The sequence below is a fragment of the Aspergillus brunneoviolaceus genome (assembly GCF_003184695.1).
Source record: "Aspergillus brunneoviolaceus CBS 621.78 unplaced genomic scaffold BO95scaffold_31, whole genome shotgun sequence".
NCBI lineage: Eukaryota > Fungi > Ascomycota > Eurotiomycetes > Eurotiales > Aspergillaceae > Aspergillus > Aspergillus brunneoviolaceus.
This window is the reverse complement of record NW_020290761.1, coordinates 154,740-174,695: the sequence shown is the minus strand read 5'-3', so window position 1 is coordinate 174,695 and position 19,956 is coordinate 154,740. Positions and strand designations below refer to the sequence as shown.

General features: G+C 53.3%; 6 protein-coding genes across 6 annotated transcripts; 2 read left to right on the top strand and 4 right to left on the bottom strand.

The window, feature by feature from the left end:
* Window positions 1-566: 566 nt before the first annotated feature.
* Window positions 567-3,217, bottom strand: BO95DRAFT_452917 (fungal specific transcription factor domain-containing protein; the record flags this gene model as incomplete). Its single annotated transcript, XM_025588182.1, has 5 exons — window positions 567-1,530; window positions 1,582-1,752; window positions 1,817-2,403; window positions 2,457-2,566; window positions 3,208-3,217. The coding sequence occupies 5 exons, from the start codon at window positions 3,215-3,217 to the stop codon at window positions 567-569; spliced, it is 1,842 nt and encodes a 613-aa protein (XP_025442570.1).
* A 127-nt stretch (window positions 3,218-3,344) lies between these two features.
* On the bottom strand, window positions 3,345-5,454 carry BO95DRAFT_473277 (WD domain protein). The gene is made up of 3 exons (XM_025589715.1): window positions 4,818-5,454; window positions 3,864-4,755; window positions 3,345-3,793 (listed from the first exon to the last, which is right to left on the bottom strand). The coding sequence occupies exons 1-3, from the start codon at window positions 5,365-5,367 to the stop codon at window positions 3,574-3,576; spliced, it is 1,662 nt and encodes a 553-aa protein (XP_025442569.1). The 5' UTR covers window positions 5,368-5,454; the 3' UTR covers window positions 3,345-3,573.
* A 184-nt stretch (window positions 5,455-5,638) lies between these two features.
* BO95DRAFT_442432 (uncharacterized protein) lies at window positions 5,639-7,628 on the top strand. The gene has a single exon (XM_025586423.1). It carries the CDS (start codon window positions 5,720-5,722, stop codon window positions 7,577-7,579), a length of 1,860 nt encoding a protein of 619 aa, XP_025442568.1. The 5' UTR covers window positions 5,639-5,719; the 3' UTR covers window positions 7,580-7,628.
* Window positions 7,621-8,866, bottom strand: BO95DRAFT_442430 (uncharacterized protein). Its single transcript, XM_025586422.1, has 2 exons — window positions 8,199-8,866; window positions 7,621-8,086 (listed from the first exon to the last, which is right to left on the bottom strand). The coding sequence occupies exons 1-2, from the start codon at window positions 8,778-8,780 to the stop codon at window positions 7,754-7,756; spliced, it is 915 nt and encodes a 304-aa protein (XP_025442567.1). The 5' UTR covers window positions 8,781-8,866; the 3' UTR covers window positions 7,621-7,753.
* Window positions 8,867-12,097: 3,231 nt separating this feature from the next.
* BO95DRAFT_362191 (RNP domain protein) lies at window positions 12,098-14,020 on the top strand (the record flags this gene model as incomplete). The annotated part of the gene is made up of 8 exons (XM_025582569.1): window positions 12,098-12,317; window positions 12,423-12,489; window positions 12,690-12,783; window positions 12,841-12,981; window positions 13,040-13,091; window positions 13,175-13,620; window positions 13,673-13,826; window positions 13,881-14,020. The coding sequence occupies 8 exons, from the start codon at window positions 12,098-12,100 to the stop codon at window positions 14,018-14,020; spliced, it is 1,314 nt and encodes a 437-aa protein (XP_025442566.1).
* A 2,015-nt stretch (window positions 14,021-16,035) lies between these two features.
* On the bottom strand, window positions 16,036-18,647 carry BO95DRAFT_362413 (SLM1 family PH domain-containing protein; the record flags this gene model as incomplete). The annotated part of the gene is made up of 3 exons (XM_025582579.1): window positions 16,036-17,511; window positions 17,574-18,061; window positions 18,113-18,647. 3 exons carry the CDS (start codon window positions 18,645-18,647, stop codon window positions 16,036-16,038), a joined length of 2,499 nt encoding a protein of 832 aa, XP_025442565.1.
* Between the last annotated feature and the right edge of the window lie 1,309 nt (window positions 18,648-19,956).

Here is a 19,956-nt window from a genome sequence, read left to right as displayed (position 1 = left end):
AGAATATAAATATTTAGAAATATTTAATATTAATATAGTTATACGCAGAATATAAATAGTACAATTAATAGTATTATAATTAAACTGTAAAATAAAGTTGCTTAAAAAAATATATATAAAGAAAGTAATCTCGTGGTCTAGCTTAATACGCTGTATATCTTAATATATATAAGCAGATATTTAATCTAGAAACCCAAGACATAAGATCTATTGTAAATACAAAAAAAAACGAGGTAAAAAGTATAGAATAAAAGATAAATAGTCGGCTTAATACTTATTACTTAATATCTAATATTCGATACTTAACTTTTAATACTTAATATTATGTGTAGTAGGTGCTGTAGAAAGAAAGATACTGCTGATAATAGAAGTAATCTCTATACTATTAAGCTTTATCGAAGGGTCTAGAAGCAAAAAAATTAATATTTAGAGATATAATTTAAAATATACTACTATTATAGAAGCTGCTTTCTCTCTTATGATTAATTTATTCCTATTATTGTTGAGGAAACTATCTAGACTAGATATAAGAAGGAAGAAGAAGATGGTCCCGCTAGGCGGTATGTCTAGGCAGAACAACACACGGAGTCAACAGCATCGCCTAGAGCATCTAGTCCAGTTAGCCCCATCAAGAACGACTGCTCATCGTTGTGTAGGCCGGAGAAAAAGTCATTTGGCAAAAGCGGACAAGAAGATCCCGAAGACGGAATCGAATAACCCTCAGGAATGGATGTTGCCTCTGGGATGTGTTGCTCCATCGGTGTTTGCCAGGTGGCCGGTACTGCCAACCATGACTCCGCATCCCGGTCTCTACTATCTCCTCTCGAAGGGACTTCTTCTCGTGGCCCAATCCCACAAGATTCGCGACTTTTGGAGTCTTCTTGTACGGCGAACCACTCCAGCCACTGGTTGTAGCCCAAATGCACATCCAGGGTTGGAGCCCCTCGAGACATGGCAGGATTGTCCCGTTGTTGCAACTTGCTCGCAGCTTCATTTGTGATCGATTGCACCGCTTCAACAAAGCTCACACCCAATTTGGCGGTCATATTCCCTGTGGCCATCTTCCGCAGACAGTTGAATCCCAGCTCCACCCGACTATCATACCCCGAATCGCGTTCCAAGATCCCTGAGACCAGGGTAACGATAGTTGCGATGCTGCAGCCCTGGAAATCGGTGAACGAGAACCTGGTGATGACTCGATGTCGCGTCAGGCTCTCGAAGAGGCGTAGAATCTTCCTCGCGGCTTTTGTGCAGCCATTGGCCAGGCTCTTGACCTTGTCGCTGATCTCCGGTGCGTCGCAATCAGCGGGCGGTTTCAACTTGGTCCTAGCCAAAGTTACCAAGGCGACTTTGCCCATCGTGATCATTGCATAGTAGTAGTTCAGGTACAGATGGGCTATGGCTCGATACTTCCAGCTGCTTGGAGGGATCTGGTCGAGTTTCAGGTTGGGGGGAAGTGATCGCTTCCATGCTTTGAGGTCATCTTTCCATGTTGATTGGGATATGTCTGCTGAGCTGGGTAATCCATCACTAGAGTATGTCAGTATAGTTGACTTCCTCATGTGAGGGAATGTAGCATACGCAGGACCGGCGATTTCGTCAAGTATTCTGACCAAGCGAACGTAAGCCAGCTGGCAGTCGAGGTTCTCGAACGATTGAGCTCGGTCAAGGACGGCGTTCTGAGACGGGTATGCCGCCGTGATTATTCGGGTATCAGTTGAGCGAGGCCGGTTCAGCTTTACAGTGGTACAACTTTGACCGACTTAGCAGAAATGCCAGTAGAGATAGGGAGGGCCTTGGAGCACGAGCCACGCACCGTTCCAGCGCATAAATAGACCACCAAAGACGACATCTCACTTCTATATCTCGCTCGGTCATGGACAGATCTTCTGAGTTGAGATGCAGATCGCATGCTAGAGCTTTTCGTAATGCCAGTCCCAGATAAACGTAGGATGTCCCAATCGCACTTGCAGGCATGAAATAAACTCCCAGGACAAATGGGGCTTGAACGGATTTCAAGCATGAGCGTTCGATGATATCCGGTATGAGGGTCTTAGCATGAGCCGCAAATCTATGTCCGAGCTCTACATTCTCTTTGGGTAGTAGGCTAGGCTCGAATCCTGCGGGCTTCTCCAGCGGTGTCCACTGACTCCCCAGAGCGAAGGTGGCCATGGCAAGGCAGACGAAGGCTGAATCAAATCTCAAAGGTGAGTCTAAGTCCGTATAGAACTCATCAACGTCGGCGAGCATCTGAGCTTGATCGAAATAGAAAAAAACATCGGTGGCGTGCTTCATGAAGACGTGGAGCAGGAAGTCGGCCACTGGACGGGGAGGGAACGCATCGATGGCTGCTTGTAATCTTGATAGTTCGGAGGGATGTAGCCTTTTTGGTTGAATTATTCTCTTGAGATAATCAGTCACACAGATATCCGCTGCGTTGCAGCGTAGGATCATACCGCCTGCATCGCGACCATCTCCCGTTCTTCCGGAGCATGATGGGGGCCGAGCGAGAACGCTTCTCGAAGCCGAGATAGGAAATTGGGCCACAGAACTCGCTTCGACTGATCTGCAATGACGTGTGTCGATAGACCCTGCGACAGAACAGAGGCTGGGGATAAAAGTTCGGAGTGATCAATCGATGCATGATCTGGCAACCGTCTTGTAGAATCGATGGCTGCGCTCGGGGATTGCGCTGGGACTTGGGTAAGCGACGATTCAGTCCCTGGCGAGTCTCCTCTAGCAGTTAGCAGTCAGTCGCGTAGCCCAGATTTGATGAGAGAAAATAATTAGGTTTCATACTTCTCGAATTTACAATCTAAATTCCTGAGCGTACATCGCTGACATTTGTGGTGTGCATCCATACGAGGGTTACCCCTTGCTGGGATGCATTTGCTTTTCCTTCTCTTGCATAGAGTGCACCTGTCAGCTTGTCAGTACGCACTCAATCGGTAAAGCGTGTACAATGACCATTGGCTCTCACGCTCGTGGTGCTCTCTTTCGATCCACATCTGCAACGCGCCGCCGTCTTCTCCGCCTCTCTGCAGTACTAGTCGAATCCATGGTCATTAGAGCCCTGAGCAGTCAGGACGCGGCAATCTGACACTCAGGTGACGACTTCAATCAAGCTCATCGAGACTTCTAGATTCCTAGGCATCTGCGGACGTGCACAGGAATGAGTGAGTCGGCAATCTGTCCCGGACAAAGTACATACAGACATCCGACCCGCGCCTCCGCTTATCTTCTCCGCATTTCGGTGCGGGGGTTTGCCGACGCGAGTGATAGCCGTTGATAACCTAAGTTACCAGTCAGCTTTCAGTTCGCTAGGGTATTGACTTTGTACTTGTGGAAAGTATTGGAAAGTGCAATTGAGAATGCTCTTCACGAGCCTATCTACTGGAAGCCACTGACTGCCCTGCCAAAGCTTAATCCCGCTTACAAAATCCGAATATGCTAACACGACTATTTACAGATCTACAGTACATCCAACAAGAGCCGCCGCCGCCAACGTATAAACCAGAATCACCTCAGAACGAGACACGCTTCCCTTCGCCTGAATCGTTTCACATCACTCTACTACATCCACAAGCAGATCTTCCCGCTTGCCGTACCGCCCGCCACCCAGTTCTTACTCCGATGGAAGACCGCCACCGCGGGGACAGCCGTGATGCCCTCGCCGCCGAGCTGAGCCAGTTGATCCCCGGAGGCGCTGTAGACATCGACAAAGCGGTTCATGTTGCCAATGCAGAAGCGCTGGATGGGGGACTGGGGGTTCTGTTGCCACTGGGGGCGAAGGCTTGGGATATTGTCAGCATATGGGTCCTTCCAGCGATAGTGAGGGTATTGTTTGTTTTGGGGAAACATACATGGTCACCCATCGTCCCGTCTGGCAGTTGTGCCTGACGACCGTCTGGGGCTTCAACTCGTCTTCAGAGAGTGTGTGGCCTTTGTCCCACGTGTTGATTCCCTTGGGGCCGCTGAGATCGTAGATCTTGATGGTGTCGTCGTACGAGGAAGTGGCAATTTGACCGGCACTGTTGAAGGCAGCATGCGACACGGAGAGTCGACTGTAGTGCTCGCCGACGGGAACCCAAGAGGGCTGCTCAACGTCATCTTCTTGTACCTGGCGTCGGGTGGACCGTCCAGCAGCTTTGGTGGGGGCTTGCAGCATGCGGAGATCCCAGAGGCGCATGGACCGATCGAGCGAGGCAGTTGCAAAGTAATGGGGTCGCGCGGGGTAGAGGGAGAACCCTCCGATCTTCTTCTCGGCGAGACGCCAGGTGGTCACGGACTGCGGCTTCGAGCGCTCGAGACGCGTGTCGTAGCGCCCAAATTCACCGTCGAGGGTTGTCCAATAGAGGACGTGCGGGTCGTCGGTGGCCATATCAAGGCCCGAGATGGGTACATCGTCGGAGGTGGATTCGGGGGCGTATTGCTCGACGCTGGTGGACTTCTCGAGGTCGGTCGCGCGGATGCTGCTGTCGTAGCTGGCGGTGTAGATGCGGGTTGGGGTGGAAAGGTGGATGTAGATGGAGCTGATGGTGCGAGTGTGCGGTTTGAGGGTGGTGAAGCTGGGGTCGGGGTCCTCATCGTCCTCGTCCTCGTCGCCGGACTCCTCGGCCTTGATCGCGTTGTTCCGTTCTTGCGATGCGTCAAGGATGCCGATGTGGCCCAATTTGTCGCCAGCAAAGAGAAGCGGCTTCGTCTCAGTGGGGTGGAAGGCCATAGTGTAAATTCTTTCCGGGGTGAGTTTGATGCCTGTTGTGGACGTTGTGATTAGTATAGAAGTCTCAAAATTTGGGGGGTGAGGGTAAACAGACGGTTGGGCTCCCATGCATCCCACAGCTTCAATCCGCTCATCTCCTCCCTCAATGCTTTTAGGTCTTTATCCGTCGTCTGCTCGATATCATCCTCGTCAAATGTGCGCTGGTACGGCATCGCTACACCCTTGGTGACCACATCCACCCCGATCAAACTATCCCCCGACAGCTTCTGCCCGTACACCACCATCTCATTGAACGAGAAGGCGTCCGACTTGCGCACGCGCTTCGCCCGCTCCGCCGCCTGCAGCGCCGCATCCACCTCCTCCGCTTTCCGCTTCGCAACCTCGCTTTCCGCCGCGATGCCCCTCAGTCGCGACGACATCCTGCGCGGCACCGGCGACGCCTCCTCCTGTTTGACGCGCTTCACGGGCGTTTTCTTCTTCGCGCGAGCGGACTGATCCCGCGATGAAGGGGTACTGGAAGGCTGCATCTTAGGCGGGAAGAGCCCCGAGGACTGCGCCTCCAGGGAGAGCTTCTTGAGGAGCGCATCGCGTTCGGCGATGTTGGCCAGACGCTGCTTTTCGAAGTCGGAAATCTCCTCGCCCATTGTTTCTTTAAGGATGGTACTTTTAGGTATCGATGATTAACGAAGGACAGATCAAAGGCTAGAAAATCAGACAAGAGGAGACAAGACGGGGTGAGTGGCACACGTAAGAAAGAAGCTTTGAAGAGCGATGCATTTGCTGGAGAAAGCGGCGCGTCTGGACCCGCCGCGTGGGCACGTGACTTTAATTGACCGGGCGGCGGCAATGGCAAAAGTGAAATAATTTCAAATCCTCCGCGGAAGTTTATTCCATAGAATTTTTGGTCCGCAAGCCTGGGGGTTCTTATTTTCGCCTTCTGATTCTCTCCCACCACCGCCTTTTGCATTAGTGTTATATACACACTGCAGGAAGAGCATGATGAGTGCTCGCAACGCTCGCGCCTGGCTGGCTCTGGCCCGAGCGACTCGCAACTCCTCCGTTCCATTCCTCTATCAGACTCGCACGCTCGCCGCGGTGCCCAAATTGCGATATCAGCACCGGCAGCTCCAGCGTCAACAGATTCAGTCAATTATGATTTCAACCGAGGCGCAACAACAACAGCAGTCACAGGAACAATCACAGGAACAAAATGACAACACAGAATACTCCAAACCTGACCCTTCAGCACAAGAAAGCACACCACCAGCACCCCGGCCCGGACGCCGCAGCTTCCTTAAGCGCAAGGCCGCCTCTGTATCCTCCATCGCTGCCCCAGCGCAATCATCCTTAAACCGGCTCAAACCCCCTCCCCGCGCCTTGACGATGATGACGAACAGCGAGAAACAAGCCTTTGGCGAGATGCTCGAGGCCCTTGGCGCCGGAGCCGATCTCAAGCCCAATAGCGCGTTACCCACATTGTCCGCATGGCCACCGCCGCCGCCCCAACCCTCAGCGCCTGGCGTTGCTTTCCCGGATTCATCCTCTCCCTCCGAAACCGAACAACCTCAATCTCAACCTGCCGCCGCCAACGAACCCACCGAAGACGACCTCCACGAAATGTCACAGATCTCCGCCATCTTCGAGTCCGTCCTCCAAGATCTGAAAGAGCGCAAGGTCCGGCAGCAGCGGCAAGAACAGCAAAAATTGGAGAAGCGGGGCCAATCTTCCCTAGTGACCCCGTACTCGACCTCGTACCATGCCGGGGGTGACGACCCGGCGGCGTTGCCGGCGAGTTCCTCGCTGACGGAGTTCATCGAGTTGCGGCTGAAGAGAGGGGATTTCATCAACGCGCAGCTGACGGACTGGCTCACGCGGAACCTTGTCTCGACGGAGCGGGCGGTGGAGGCGGTGGTGCTGCGCGAGAGCCATGTGATCGAGACGGCGCTGCTGAGGGCGGTCAAGGGGAAGCATGGGGACAGGAGGCTCTGGGATGCTTGTCGCGAGATGGTCTTTCCGCTCGTTCGTGTTTTGGAGACGGATGTGGGGATGCAGCATTCCGACACGAACGCGGACGAGACGGAGGTGCTCAAGGATGAATCTGACGACATGTTCTTCGCGCCGGAGGAACCAGCGGAGGTGGAAGATGATCCTTGGGGCGCTGAGGTGGAGGTGGAGTATGAGGAGCTCAGTGAGCCGCAGGAAACTGAGACTTCGACGGCCGCGAACGGGGAAGGACAGCAGGAGGGAGAGGCAGCGACAATCAATGAGGAGGACATCGAGCTTCAAGGGGAGAGTGCGTACAAATTGGTTCTCCCCGAGGGCGTGCCCGTCTCCTCGGTCGTCGCCGAACTATACCCCAAGATGCTCCTGGCCGCCTTCCGCCTGCTGAACCTGCACTCCCCGGCGTCGCCGCTGATCGGCCAGTTCCGGTCCACTATCCGCCTGATGGGCCCCACGTCCGCCGTGCTGGGCGGCTCGACCGGGCTCTACAACGAGCTGATCTACTTCTACTGGCGCGGGTGCCAGGATCTGCCGGCCGTGGTCGCCCTCATGCAGGAGATGGACGTCACCGGCGTGGAGCCGGATGCTCGCACGGTGCGGATCCTGGGCTCGATCGCCACCCAGCGCACGCGCGATCTCAAGGCGCACTGGAAACGGAATATCGGATCGCTCCCTCGGCCGCGGAACCCGGCAGAGAAAGTGCGCGTCGGCCGCGAGACGTGGTGGGATCTGGCGCCGAACCGCAAGGCCTTCCGGGCCCTGTACGACGACGACGGGTGGGTCGCCAAGGTGAAAGCGCGGGTCGAAGAGCTGAGGCGCCGAGAGCAGATGAACAAGCCCCAACGACGAACCTAGCAGCGTCAAGGGTCATGTATAGAAAGATTTCGGAAATATATCCCCTATCGTGTATAATATCTTGTAAATCACATATCCAAACCCTAGAACAGTATACAAGCGGCGAATGCTCTCGATGAACAAGATCTAAAAAGATAATTAAATATGATACCAGACTCCCCTGTTTTCTCTTTCTTATATCTTCAACCCCCAACTCCGTCCCAACCCCACCGCCGTCGACCCCATAAATCCCAGGCACTCCCTCACCCCCGTGAGCTTATCCCCGACAGCGCGGGCATCCGCCCACCGACGCGCCACGAACTCCTCCGTCTCGCGCAGCCCGGCACTCGTGTCGCGGGTCATCACGAAGTCCGAGGCCGCGTACACCGCCGCCACCGCCATGCGCTTCGAGTACCACGAGGCGTCGACGGACTTGTCACCCGCCAGGTTGAGGATATCGTCCGCCAGGGCGTGCAGTTCCGAAAGGGAGAGGGGGATGTTTTCTCCGAGGGACATGACTGCCAATGCCTGGTTTCGCAGAATAGAATGTGTTAGCATCGTTGTTGTTCATTTGCGTGTGTGTGTGCGTGCGTGTTTACTCTCTGGCTGGGAGTTCAAGGGGGTTGGGGGAAATACTCACATCCTGCCATTGATCCTTGACCTCGGCGTTCATGCGCAAGCGCTCCATCAACAGGATCTGGATCTTGTCGTCGACGGAGAGCACGGGGCCGGCCGAGAACAGGCCATCGGATTCGACCTTGGAGCGCAGGAGGCCGCGGCGGCTGGCGAGCCAGAAGAGGATCAGGTCGAATTCGCCGCGGGGGAGGAGCTGCACGGAGACATCCAGGAAGCCGGCGTCGCGGGCACCCAGGGTGAGGGCGTTGCGGGAGAAGCCGTGCGTGGGGACGTGGTGGAGGGCGGCGGAGAGGATGGTGGTTTGCGAGTTGGTGTAGTCGTGGGGTTGGGTGGGGTGGTGGTCGGAGTGGTAGGTGCGCGTGGAGGGAGACAGACGATTGGGGCGGGACGGGGTTGTTCGAGAGGTGATTGTGAGGTTGTTTTGTCGGGGGTTGGTGGTGGTGGTGGTGGTGGTGGTGTGGATTTGCGATTGGGGCTTGGGCTGGCGGAGATGGGTTCGGGGAGCGAGGGAGAGGGCGGCGCGCGGGGAGGAGGCGTGGGAGAGTCCTCTCCGGGTGAGGGCGAGGAGGGAGGTTGGTCGGGTCATGGTTCAGGGAGGTGTTTTTTATGGCTGTAAAGGAGAGGGTTGAAGAGAGTTAGAGGTGAAGGTAGAGAAGGAGAGATTTGCAGTGGTGATGGGGGTTGAAAGAAAGTCGGGATGTCGGCGGGAGGAATTTGTTAAGCGGTGGCCTGAGCGGAGCCAAGATTGCCTGCAGTGCCAGACTCGCTGGTGCCGGGGTGAACCACTGAATGGTTTAACTGCAGTGGGATTGGTCTGTGGTTGATGTTGACCATGTGGGTGCATTTGGAAATACTCGGATTGAATTGTTGACTTTATTGTTCGTATTAGTGTCTGGTACTAGAGCTGGATTATGCTATTAAGAAGTAGTCAGAATGCCTCCTACGCAGACAGTAAAGTACAGTACTTCGTCCACCACCTACTAGAGGAAAGTCAGGGAAATAGTATATTGACGGTAATTAAGAAAGTCAATGCTCCACTACCTCAATACCTGCACTCAGTCCCAGAATCTTATGAATATACATCTCGTAGGTTGTTGGTCCAGGTAACTAGCTCTGTGGTACCTGAAGATCTCCCCCCTCAATGACCATTGGCAGTGGTTGGTTCTACTATAATTGGGATTTTTGCTGTAGTGGAGCTAACAGTCTCTCAATAACAACCATTGTTAAATAGATCTGATCGATCTGACTGATCTCTTCTTCTAGTGATCCTGTTTATGCACTGGTAGTAAGGGTAGTGTCCAGTCACGTAGGGACTAGTTTATAGATCATTCTCGCAGTCATTACTGTCGAAACTAACGGACTATTTCAGACTACTTCCGACTAGCGATGTCCCTTTCATCTTACCTTTTCCCTCCGTTCCTTCGACCCCCGCCCACTCATCCTGTCATCATCCGCATCTGCATTCCACGTCCTCTTCTCCCATCCACTCATCCGCCTCCCTTTCCACTCACACACCTTTTATCTTCTGCCCTTTTCCCTCCCTCCCCTACTCTGACCGTTTGTTTGCTGCCGACTTCACAATTGATTATCTAGAAACCATCATGGGTGGGTTCGTCTTTCGATTGTCTCTCGTCTCGTCCTACTTGCCTTGCTTTTCGTTTCCTGCCTCATTGAATCTCCCTCATCACCTCTCCCTCCGTGGATAGTACTTTGTCATCCTCCCCTCCAGATGAGCCAGTCCGGTGACTGCACGTTCATGTCTGGTGCATCCTCAATGCCCTCTCCCCTGTAGACGCCGTCCAGTCGAGCACTTGCCCGAGTAAGAGACACAAGAAGCCAATGATACACAATTGGAGAGAAGGACGAAGGCTGTGGCGTCTATGCCACCCTCGTTCATGTCTCTTATCAGTTCACTTCAATTGCTGGCTGGCATGGCGACCATGTCAGGTTCCAGGTTGTCTCTGAAGCTGTCAGTCAGGGTGACAAGAGGAAGCGGGCAGCGGGAAGAAGGGGAACCAACGAGGCCAATCACATTACTGTGATCCTGCAGGTTGAGGAGAGACAGACACGGGCCGCCTGGAACCATGAGTGATTGTTGACTGACTGCTTGCTTGCTGGCTTGCTGCTGCTACTGGTGGTGGTGGTGGTTGCTGGTGGTTGCTGGCTGATGGGTGTTATTGTGCTCCTACTGCTGCTCTTGCTCTCACTGCTTCTACTCTTCCTTCCATTCTACTGCTACTACCTACTACCTACCTACCTACCTACTACCTACCTTACCTTACCACCTTACGATTACTACCACTACCACTACCACCATCGTTTCCGTCTGCCAACCAACGAGTGTTCGTTCCCTTTTCCCAACCCAACCCAAACCCCCCCCCCCCCGCCGTCACCCTCCTTTATCTCTTGCTCGCTCTCTCGCTCTTCTCTTCCTTAGTTTTAAGTGTTGGTCTCGCCTTTCTTCGGTTGATTACTGATTCTACCCTCTCCTCCCTCTCCTCTCCTCCCCTCTCTCCCTCTTCACATTCCCATCTCCATCTTTCCTTTCCCCATCGTTCCCCTCTCCTTCTCCTTCTCCTCTACTTCTTACCTCACTTGCTTCCCATTTCAATCAGTTCTCACTTCCCTTTTCTCGTCTTCAATCTTCCTAGCCTGGTAATCCCTGGATGGTTCCTTTGTCTGTTTAAACCCCGACCATTGGCTTGGTGGCTTACCATCTAGATCCGGTGTGCAGCCGACGTGTATCGACCTCACCAAGTAAGTGTGGGATTTTCTTCGATTGTGTTTCCTTGTTACTGCTTTGTGTTGTGTAGCGAAACGACTACTTTTTCCCCTATGATCCTTCGCTCCTTCATCCTGGACAGGAATCGAGGCAAAGGGCAGAGCTAGAGAAGAGGGAGGCAGGCACTGCGAACGAGAGAGTGAGTACTAAGGTATGGGAGAGGAGGAGGAGCAGCAGCAGGAGGAGATGAACCACCGGGTCCCCACCCGGGCGGTTGTAGCCTTCCTCTTTTTGCTGCTGCTCTGGTGGTGCCGGTGGCTGCTGCTGGCTGCTGCTGGCTCCTCTTCTCCGCCTGGGGCAAGACGCACCGACCACTTTATCGTCTGCTTCTCTCATGCTTCAGTCTCGCGACCAGGGCTTTTGTCTTGTCTTCTCTTATCTCTGCCTTCCTACCTGCCTACCTACCTGCCTACCTACCTGCCTACCGATCCTCGTTGTCTTTCTTTGCCTTCAGCTGGGATCTCAAGTCTTGCTTTCTCTTTTCTTTCACCATACTCCATTACGGGTCGCCTCCCCCACTGTTCCGCAAGGTCCTTTTTGAGTTGTGCTGCTTGATTCCCAGTCGAGTCTGGCCCGCACCGGGTCCGAGAGTCACCTGACTACCTATCTTACCAGCCCGGCAACTCGGACCAATCCCTCCCTCCCCCTCTGCTGCCGCTGCTGCTGCTGCTGCTGTTCGCTGCTTTGCTGCTTCCCGACTCCTCTCTTCCCTTCAACTCTTCCCAACTCATTCCCATCTTCTGTTACCCGTCCCATCTTTTATCCTTTCAATTCATCCCACACCCAACACTCATCTCCTCCTCCTACATTCCTGTCCCAATTCTGATTAGGGACCTTGCGCGCACATTCTCCACCTCCTTTCCCCTAATTTTCCCTTTCCTTCCGCACGTCTTTTCTCCCCTCCGTCCGTGCCCGGTCTTACCTGCGGCGCGCTCAATTCTCGCTCCTCGTCAATGTCTCCACCCGCCTTTGACGATACTGACCACGCCCAGCGCGAGAGGTCCCGTTCTCCCCGTCGCCGTTCCCGTAGCCCCCGACGCACCCGTCGTTCCTACTCTCCTCGCAGTCGCTCACGCAGTCGTGACGACTTCCGCCGTTCCGATCGTCGTTCCCGCTCGCCTATGAGTGCGGCCCAAGGCCCTTCTGGTGGTCATTCATCTTCTGGTTACGGTGGGCGCAGCAGCTACCCGCCTCCGGCTCGGTCATACGAAGAACGCGCTGTTCACAAAGAACAAATGATGCAAGCCGTCCGCGAATCGTCTCAGCAAGACCGTCGGGTCTATGTGGGCAACCTTTCCTACGATGTCAAGTGGCATCACCTCAAGGATTTTATGAGACAGGGTGAGCAGGGTCACATCGTCTCGAGCGTCTGGTTCGCTCGTGTCGTCGCTATCGAATTTGAGGGCTGACTTTGGAGGGGGATTCACCCGCGTTGCGTGTCTACAGCTGGAGAAGTTATCTTTGCCGATGTCTTGCTTCTTCCCAATGGAATGTCGAAGGTGGGCGCCAATGCGTAGTGTGGCTGGTTTTTTTTTCTGCCCTTGTTGTTATTCCTGGACTCTCCCCTTCCCTTCCCCCTCTCGTTGGTTTGCTTGTTATGGACTGTTTGGGTTGACGGGCTGGGCCTGGCCGTCCGGGATACTGTAGGGATGCGGGTAAGGACCTCCTGGCGCTCAATGATCTTGTCGGAACGCCTGCTGACTCTTCGGATAGGATTGTGGAATACGCGACCAGGGATCAAGCGCAAAATGCGGTCAACACCCTTAGCAACCAGAACCTGATGGGCCGTCTTGTCTACGTTCGTGAGGTAGGTCATGACTCGGCTTCAGCTATCAATAATTGCCGACTGATGGGATGGCCGTAGGATCGTGAACCCGAGCCGCGTTTCACCGGCGGACCTTCGCGTGGCGACTTTGGCGGTGCCGGCCGCGGCGGTTTCGGTGGTGGATTTGGCGGCGGCGGTGGTGCTGGTGGTGCTGGAGGTCGTCAGCTCTTCGTGTCCAACGTAAGTGCGGTCACTGAAAGCAATAAAAATGACGGAGAATTGATGGTGGGATGTCTAGCTTCCGTTCAACGTGGGTTGGCAAGATCTGAAGGACTTGTTCCGTCAAGCCGGTAAGTCACTCTAAACGAAAGGGCGCGGCGCCCTTTAAGGGCCGCTTGCGTGAGTTCTGCTCGGACAGCAGCTAATTCTGTAGCTCAACAAGGTGCGGTTATTCGTGCCGATGTTCACACTGACGCCACCGGTCGGCCCAAGGGCTCCGGTATTGTCGCGTTCGAGTCCCCTGAGGACGCTCGCAATGCCATTCAGCAGTTCAACGGCTACGACTGGCAAGGTCGGCCCTTGGAGGTCCGTGAGGACCGCTTTGCTGGTGCCGGTCCCGGCTTTGGGGGCCGCGGTGGCTTCGGAGGTCGTGGTGGTTTCGGCGGCGGTTTCGGAGGCCGCGGTGGCTTTGGCGGTCGTGGTGGTTTCGGCGGCGGCTTTGGTGGTCGCGGCGGCTACGGGGGCGGTCCTGGCTACGGCGGCCCTGGCGGTCCTCCCGGCGGCCCCGGCTTCGAGGGCGTCGCTTCGGTTCCTCCCAACCCCTTCACTGACTTCGCCACTTCCGGCGGCGAGAAGAGCCCCGTCATCTACGTGCGCAACGTAAGTTGAACCCTGACTTCGTCAAGAGTATTGGTGACTCATCCGGATATAGCTGCCCTGGTCTACCTGCCACGAGGACCTCGTCGACTTGTTCTCCACCATCGGCAAGGTTGATCGCGCCGAAATTCAGTATGAGCCCAATGGTCGCTCCCGTGGCACCGGTGTGGTTCAGTTCGACAGTGCGGACACTGCTGAAACTGCTATCGGTATGTTCAGGCCATTGCATGAAGGGCTGGTCTCTTTACTGACTCCTCACGCAGCCAAGTTTACAGGCTATCAGTATGGTGGTCGTCCCCTGGGCATCACCTTTGTCAAGTACCTGAATGTGGGTGGCCCTCCCGCGGACGCGATGGAGGGTCAGGAGCCCACGGCTCCCATTTCTCAGGATCAGATCATGTAATTGTACCGGCCTGATGGAAATATCTCGGCTTTCGGAGGATTTGATCGAAAAAGTTTGCGATGTATGACTCCGAGTGGTTTAAAGGATCACCTGTCGGCGCGGGCTCGCGTATGCTGATTACCTTGAAATATCGCCCTTAACCTCATTCCCCATTTTCGATATTGTTTGTGTTCGATCTGTTCGATTCAAGTCACCTGTTATGACGTGTTTTATCGCTGGTTAGCTCTCGTTATATGTTTTCTCATCTCCGGCGATCTGGTTCCGTGGGGATAAATCAGACCTGGTTTGACAATGTCCAAGAATGTGCGTGTGTACGCTGGGGTGTGGGATGGGGTCTTGCGTCCGATGCAGTTGCGGTTTCTGTTGACTGCCCCCGACAAATGGATGGATCTGAACAGAGGATATGGTTTGGTGATGTGTTGGACCATCCCGTATTCGGTAGGTCTGGTAATGTGCAGTGGTAATGCGGTAGGCTGTGGTAGGCTGTGGTAGGCTATGTACAGTAAGTGCTGCAACATATTGTCCGGTGGGAGACTGTGCTTGTTCCCTTGGTCTCATCGGAGGCAATCACGGGATACACCCGAAGACAACATCCATGTACAATATAGTTGGTCGTTGCCATCATATTTGACTATCTTATTCATGCACACTGGAATCAATGAAAAACGGCACAAATCCGTGTATACGTGGACTGCCATAATACATGAAACGTAAAAACTTAAGAATAATTGCACTCAGCATTGCTCCCACTCAGGACAATACCTTCGTCTTAAATTACACCCAGTGTCGAAATCTACAGGGAGGGTGCAAGTGGTAGAGGTGGGTGGTTTATTGTACTTTTCCAAGGAAACGAACGGTGGACCTTTTTTCATCGTCTGATGATTCAGATCTTCCTCACCATGAATGGTTAGGCCGAAAGGATAGTTACCACACAGACTGCAAATTCATTTGTCGTATTGTACCGTAGAAAGTGTCAGAAGAAAGTCAAGGGAATATGATAGATCCAGAACCGATACGATCAGAAAAGCCAGCTTTCAGCAACACCTAGATGGATTCAAACAGGAAGGGAATAAGAGAAGCAAGCAAAAAGAAAAGAAAAGCTCATCAGCAACTCGACCTCAGGCAACCAACACTCAAACAATGGTGATGGAGGAAATTGAAATCAGTGATGATGATGATGATGAGAAATGGGTGAAATAGATACAAGAGAAGTGTAAGTAAGTAAGAGGCAACAAAGAAGTAAAGCAAGCAAGCAAGAAAGAAATCAGGCAACGATAACCTTGAAGCCAAGACCCTTGAAGCAGAGAGCACTGGCTGCAGTGCAATGGAAAACCCCCTCAGCCGATGAACCCAACCGACCAACCAGCCAGCCAACCAACCGCCTTATCCGTTTCCGTACCGCCCGGCCATCCGGGAGTCTAACGCCTTTGTAAAGAGAAATAGAAAAGGAAGAGGTGACGAATATTGAAATAGAAAAAAAAAAGTTCAGCCGTGGTCAAAAATTACTTGACCTGTCAAGCTGTACAGTAACTAACCCCCGGAGGGAGTTGACTGCCCCAATCCGGTTCCCGCTAGTCGAATCTGTCAGATTTTGTGACACAGAACGCCAATAGCGATGGAGTGCACGGTTGTGTGAAATGTGTGGATATATAAAGGGACTGGGAAGAATTTGGGGTGAGATTTGCCAAAGTGAGGATATTTCAATTCTGTATCTCTCCTTCCCACATATTGTTGTTGAAAATTTGTTTGTTGGTATGTGTCATGCATGAGAGCTCCTCAAATATGATTGAAGGTCAAAGGCGCACACATATCAGGATCACACGTCATTGTCGTCAGGTCGTGAAGATATACAAAGGGAAAAAAACATAGGAAAGGGTGTGACAAAGGAAAATGCTTTCTTGGGGTTGCAGGACTCTTTTCTTTCCGTCGGAGCTCCTTCCCCAAGTCAGCAGCATTTCAGATGATGGTAGATGGCCATTCGTCTGAGATTACCCGATCACAAGGGCTCCCTGCGTCTATGGCGACAGGTTATTTGCAGGAGGATAGTGGCCTGGAATCTGCAGTTCGAGAGTGGAGACACTGCCCTTGGTTTGTGCGGGAGGTCGTTTGGCACTGCCATTCTGAGTGACGGCCATGTCAGTGGCAACAGTGCCGATGGACGGGCCAGCATGTATAATTCCCTCATGGTCGGTGGTTGTCATGGGCTGCTTGGCTGCGCCGTCGAGCTCAACCCCAACGATATTAACATTGGGTTCCTCGTGCTCGTCAATTGAGCTCGGAAGGGTGTTGTGTGTGTACTCTGTCCCGTTCGTCGCCGTGGGCGCTGTTGAGGCGCTTTCGCCGCGGTTGCGCTGGCGGGTCAAAGATGGATCTCGCGAACTCGTGGAACCCATGCCGTTGACGAAGATGGCCTCGCCAGTCTCTCGGTCCTGATAACCTCGGTCGTAACCTTGTTGCGCGGGCTGAGTTTGCTCATTATAACCTCCGGCTCCCATCCATGTGCCATAGTGGCTGTCGTGCCTTTCTACTGGCTGGGGATACCCTTGATTCTCCAAGTTACTGCCATTTGCATCACCATCGGTCATGGCGCTACTGAATGGTCGAGGGTCAGAAAAGGACCCGGCCGCCGCCAGCAGGTCTCTGTCACCGGAGCTCTCACCGCTGGAAGGCGACAGAGGCGCTTCTAAGTGACGATCTATCTGGACATCGCTGGGAAAGCGGCCTCCTGGTTGACGGGGCTGCGAAGTGGGACGCTCTTGATACAGGACGGCTGACTCCGCAGAGTAGGGAGTCCTATCCGCTTCATCCTCATCCATTCCATCGCTGCTGTGACGGAAACTGGCGCCACTCACGGTGCGGACATGGCGTCTCACGTATGCGTTGCGGGCCTCGCCCGTCTTGGACATGAGGCTCTCAATATCTTCGTACCAGGCCATCATCGTCTCATGGGTTTCTGCGCGGAAGACCCACGAGTGACCCCGGTGCATGGTTCCGGTCTGTCTTCCCTTGAGCATGAACTTGTGCGAGGTCGAGTCGGGCTGCGAGTGCGACCCCAATTTCTGATCCAAGAGATTTAGCGACATCACCGGTTGTTGCCATGCGACGCGGTCGGCGGATTTGAATTCATGGAGGTGCGTGGGTGACAGGACATACCAGCCGGGCGTGTAGCTCTTAAGATACTTGCTCTTACGCTCCAGCATACCCGACCGGACCTCTGCGGCGGCAGGGTGGTCCTTTCCTGGGTAGGTAATGCTCTCGATATCACGGAGAGGCACTCCGGGATCAACCAATTCGTCAGTGTCTGCAATGAATGCATTCCACTCATGGTCGTGTGGCATCGAGATGGGTCCAGCGCGGAGTTTCTCGACGGTGTCGTACGCTTCGTCGGCCTCCCGCTTGAGAATGCTGGCATAGGCGTTGTAGGCCTTCTGAATCTCACTGACAACAATGGATTCGAGCTCGCGACCAGAGTTCTCCAAGTTCAAGAATGCCTAGGTGATTATTAGTGTCTGTCGCGCATGGAGCATCGAGACGAGGAACAACCACAACATACCCGATGCAAATAATTCTCTTCTTCGATCTGTTTCTCAATTTGTTTGTCCACACTCAACCGAACAATGAAAGGATCGCCCTTTCCAGAAGTCGCAGATGGATCAGTGTCGACCAGACCCAGGGCCTCGTGTAAGTGTCGAACGGCCTTGCGAGTGGCGTCAACTTCTTTGTCGACAGAGTTTCGAAAATCACCCGACAGGCTGCGGATCTCCTTAGTCTTCTTCTGCAGATCATTACGAAGACCCATAAGCTGATTGACAACCTCGCTCTCCACCTCGGCCGCCTTAGTCGCTTCCAAATAACCCTGGCGGTGAAAGTCGCGCAAGATCTCGGTCGCATCTGCCAGACCACCCGACTTGAGGAATGTCGGCGGCAGTGATGTGTTGTTCATGATGTTCGAGGCGGACATGAAGAGTTTCGAGCGTGTTTCGTACGACTTCTGCACTTCCTTGAAAAAGACGATAAGATCTTTGAGGATTTTGCGCCACGCTGTCGCATATTAGCATGTTGCCTCCTGGATTGGATATGAGGGGTTCTTACATTGGAAACGGTTAGCCAGTACCTCGGTCGGGCTTCCATCCGTTGGAACAGGAATATAGAATGCGCTGTTCGGATCTTCGCCATCGACGCCGTATTTCTCTCTATCGCCCAGGACGAGGCTTCGTACGCTACCCGCCCGCAGACTTCTCTTGCTACCACTGCGACGCATGCTACCTCTCTTACTGAGGGAGGCCTTCTTTCTCAAAGTGCCGGATCTGGTCGGGGTTGCGGATCGAGATTGGGACATCTGTGAAGCCGAGCGTTGCATGCCGGCGCTCGACGGACCGTCCACAATAACGGAGCCGCGCTGGCTGGCAGCGTCGAACTCCTCGTGGAAGCGACCGGTGTGAGGGTGAGAGGTGGGGTCGGCGGCGTGGGTGACGTTATTGTAGCCGGAAGTACTGGCGATAATGGAGTTGGGTCGGGAACTGGAGCGCGCGCCGTATGCTCCGCGGTTTAGTAGAGAATCGGGATGCTGAGGTAGGGTGCCATAGGGGTCCTGCACCGGCGTTTGCGACCTAACGGCCATAGCCATGACTGGGCAGGAAAGGAAGGCCACGAGAGGAGGAAAGAGAAGAGAGGGAGGAGGAGGGTGGACGAGTGGCGGTAGTCGTCGTGTCGCGAGTAAGAGTGCGGTAGTTTAGTGGTGGTGGTGGTGGTGGTGACGGGCAATGCAAGTCAGCGCAATCGGGCGGTGCAAGGCAGTCCAGGCCCGTGTGTCGATATCAATTCGGTCCGTCGTTGGAAAAAAAGGTCCGTTGCCGAATGCGGGCCGCGATCAGAGTTATAAGGGCGTCCAGAGTAACAATATATCATGAAATGCGAAGTGTTGAAGAAAGAAATGAGAATAGGGAGGACAGGAGTCGTAGGAGGAAGAGTAGGAGGGAAAGAGAGAGAGAGAGAGAGTGAGTGAGAAAAGGAGAGTCAATCTAAAAAGAACCAGCCAAATTGATCGGATTTAGTAGAGTCGTAGAAGGAGCAGGTAGTAGTAATAGTGTAGTATGGCTGGTTAATCGGAGGTGGTATTGGTTAGTTACCGGAGCGAACGACCTAAAGGGTCTCTCATTCAACTAGCAGAATGAGTTTCACAGAGAATACCCCTTCGGTCAAAAAAGAAGAGAGGCTAGAAGAATAGAAAATCATTCCACAGTCGATCAGGACGCGACGTTCGGGGGGAGATTGGGTCTCCACTGAGGGAGAAACTAGTTCGTATAGGATCGATGGGGGGTGGAAATGGGAAATGGGAAATTGGAACTGGGCTGGGCCCGGAGTAGTCGTAGTCTAGTAGTAACGTTACTAGCAAGTAGAACGGAAATAAGGAGACTCTCCAATTTAAGTAGTGACAGGAGACAATCTCTCAATCTGTGCAATCCAGATCGCCGTCAATGTTTCAGGAATGGTTGAAAGAAGGAGGAAAGTGTAGAAGAGTATAGGTAGGAGGTAGAATGTAGAGAGTAAAGTGTAGTAGAGTTGTAGAGTTGTAGAGTTGTGGAATTGTAGAATTGTAGAATTGTAGAATTGTAGAATTGTAGATAACTAGAAAGTTACACAGTTCCCTTTCTTAGCCTCTGAAGGTTTAAAGGGGGGGAATGGTTATATCCAGTGCCGGTTCGGATGACGTCTACCCCAGCCAAACGAACCAGATGGTAACTGCGACGTTATGACGCTTGGGACGGAATCCCCGGTCCCGACCTCTGAATTTTTTTTTCTTCTTCTTTACTTTTCTTCACTTGACTTTCTTTATCTCTTCTCTGACCATACACCTTGTTTTTAGAGTTCTGTTTGCTGAGGAGGGGAGGAGAAAGGAGGGTGGCCAGAAAGTACGAGAAGAACCATTCAAGTAT

Excerpts from the sequence above, each read along its gene's own strand:
- BO95DRAFT_442432 (XM_025586423.1), top strand. The coding sequence starts at position 5,720 with ATGATGAGTGCTCGCAACGCTCGCGCCTGGCTGGCTCTGGCCCGAGCG.
- BO95DRAFT_473277 (XM_025589715.1), bottom strand. The coding sequence starts at position 5,367 with ATGGGCGAGGAGATTTCCGACTTCGAAAAGCAGCGTCTGGCCAACATC. Across the intron at positions 4,756-4,817 it reads GGATGCATGGGAGCCCAACC|GCATCAAACTCACCCCGGAA; the intron begins GTCTGTTTACCC and ends CGTCCACAACAG. Across the intron at positions 3,794-3,863 it reads ACGGGACGATGGGTGACCAT|CCTTCGCCCCCAGTGGCAAC; the intron begins GTATGTTTCCCC and ends CAATATCCCAAG.
- BO95DRAFT_442430 (XM_025586422.1), bottom strand. The coding sequence starts at position 8,780 with ATGACCCGACCAACCTCCCTCCTCGCCCTCACCCGGAGAGGACTCTCC. Across the intron at positions 8,087-8,198 it reads TCAAGGATCAATGGCAGGAT|GCATTGGCAGTCATGTCCCT; the intron begins GTGAGTATTTCC and ends CTGCGAAACCAG.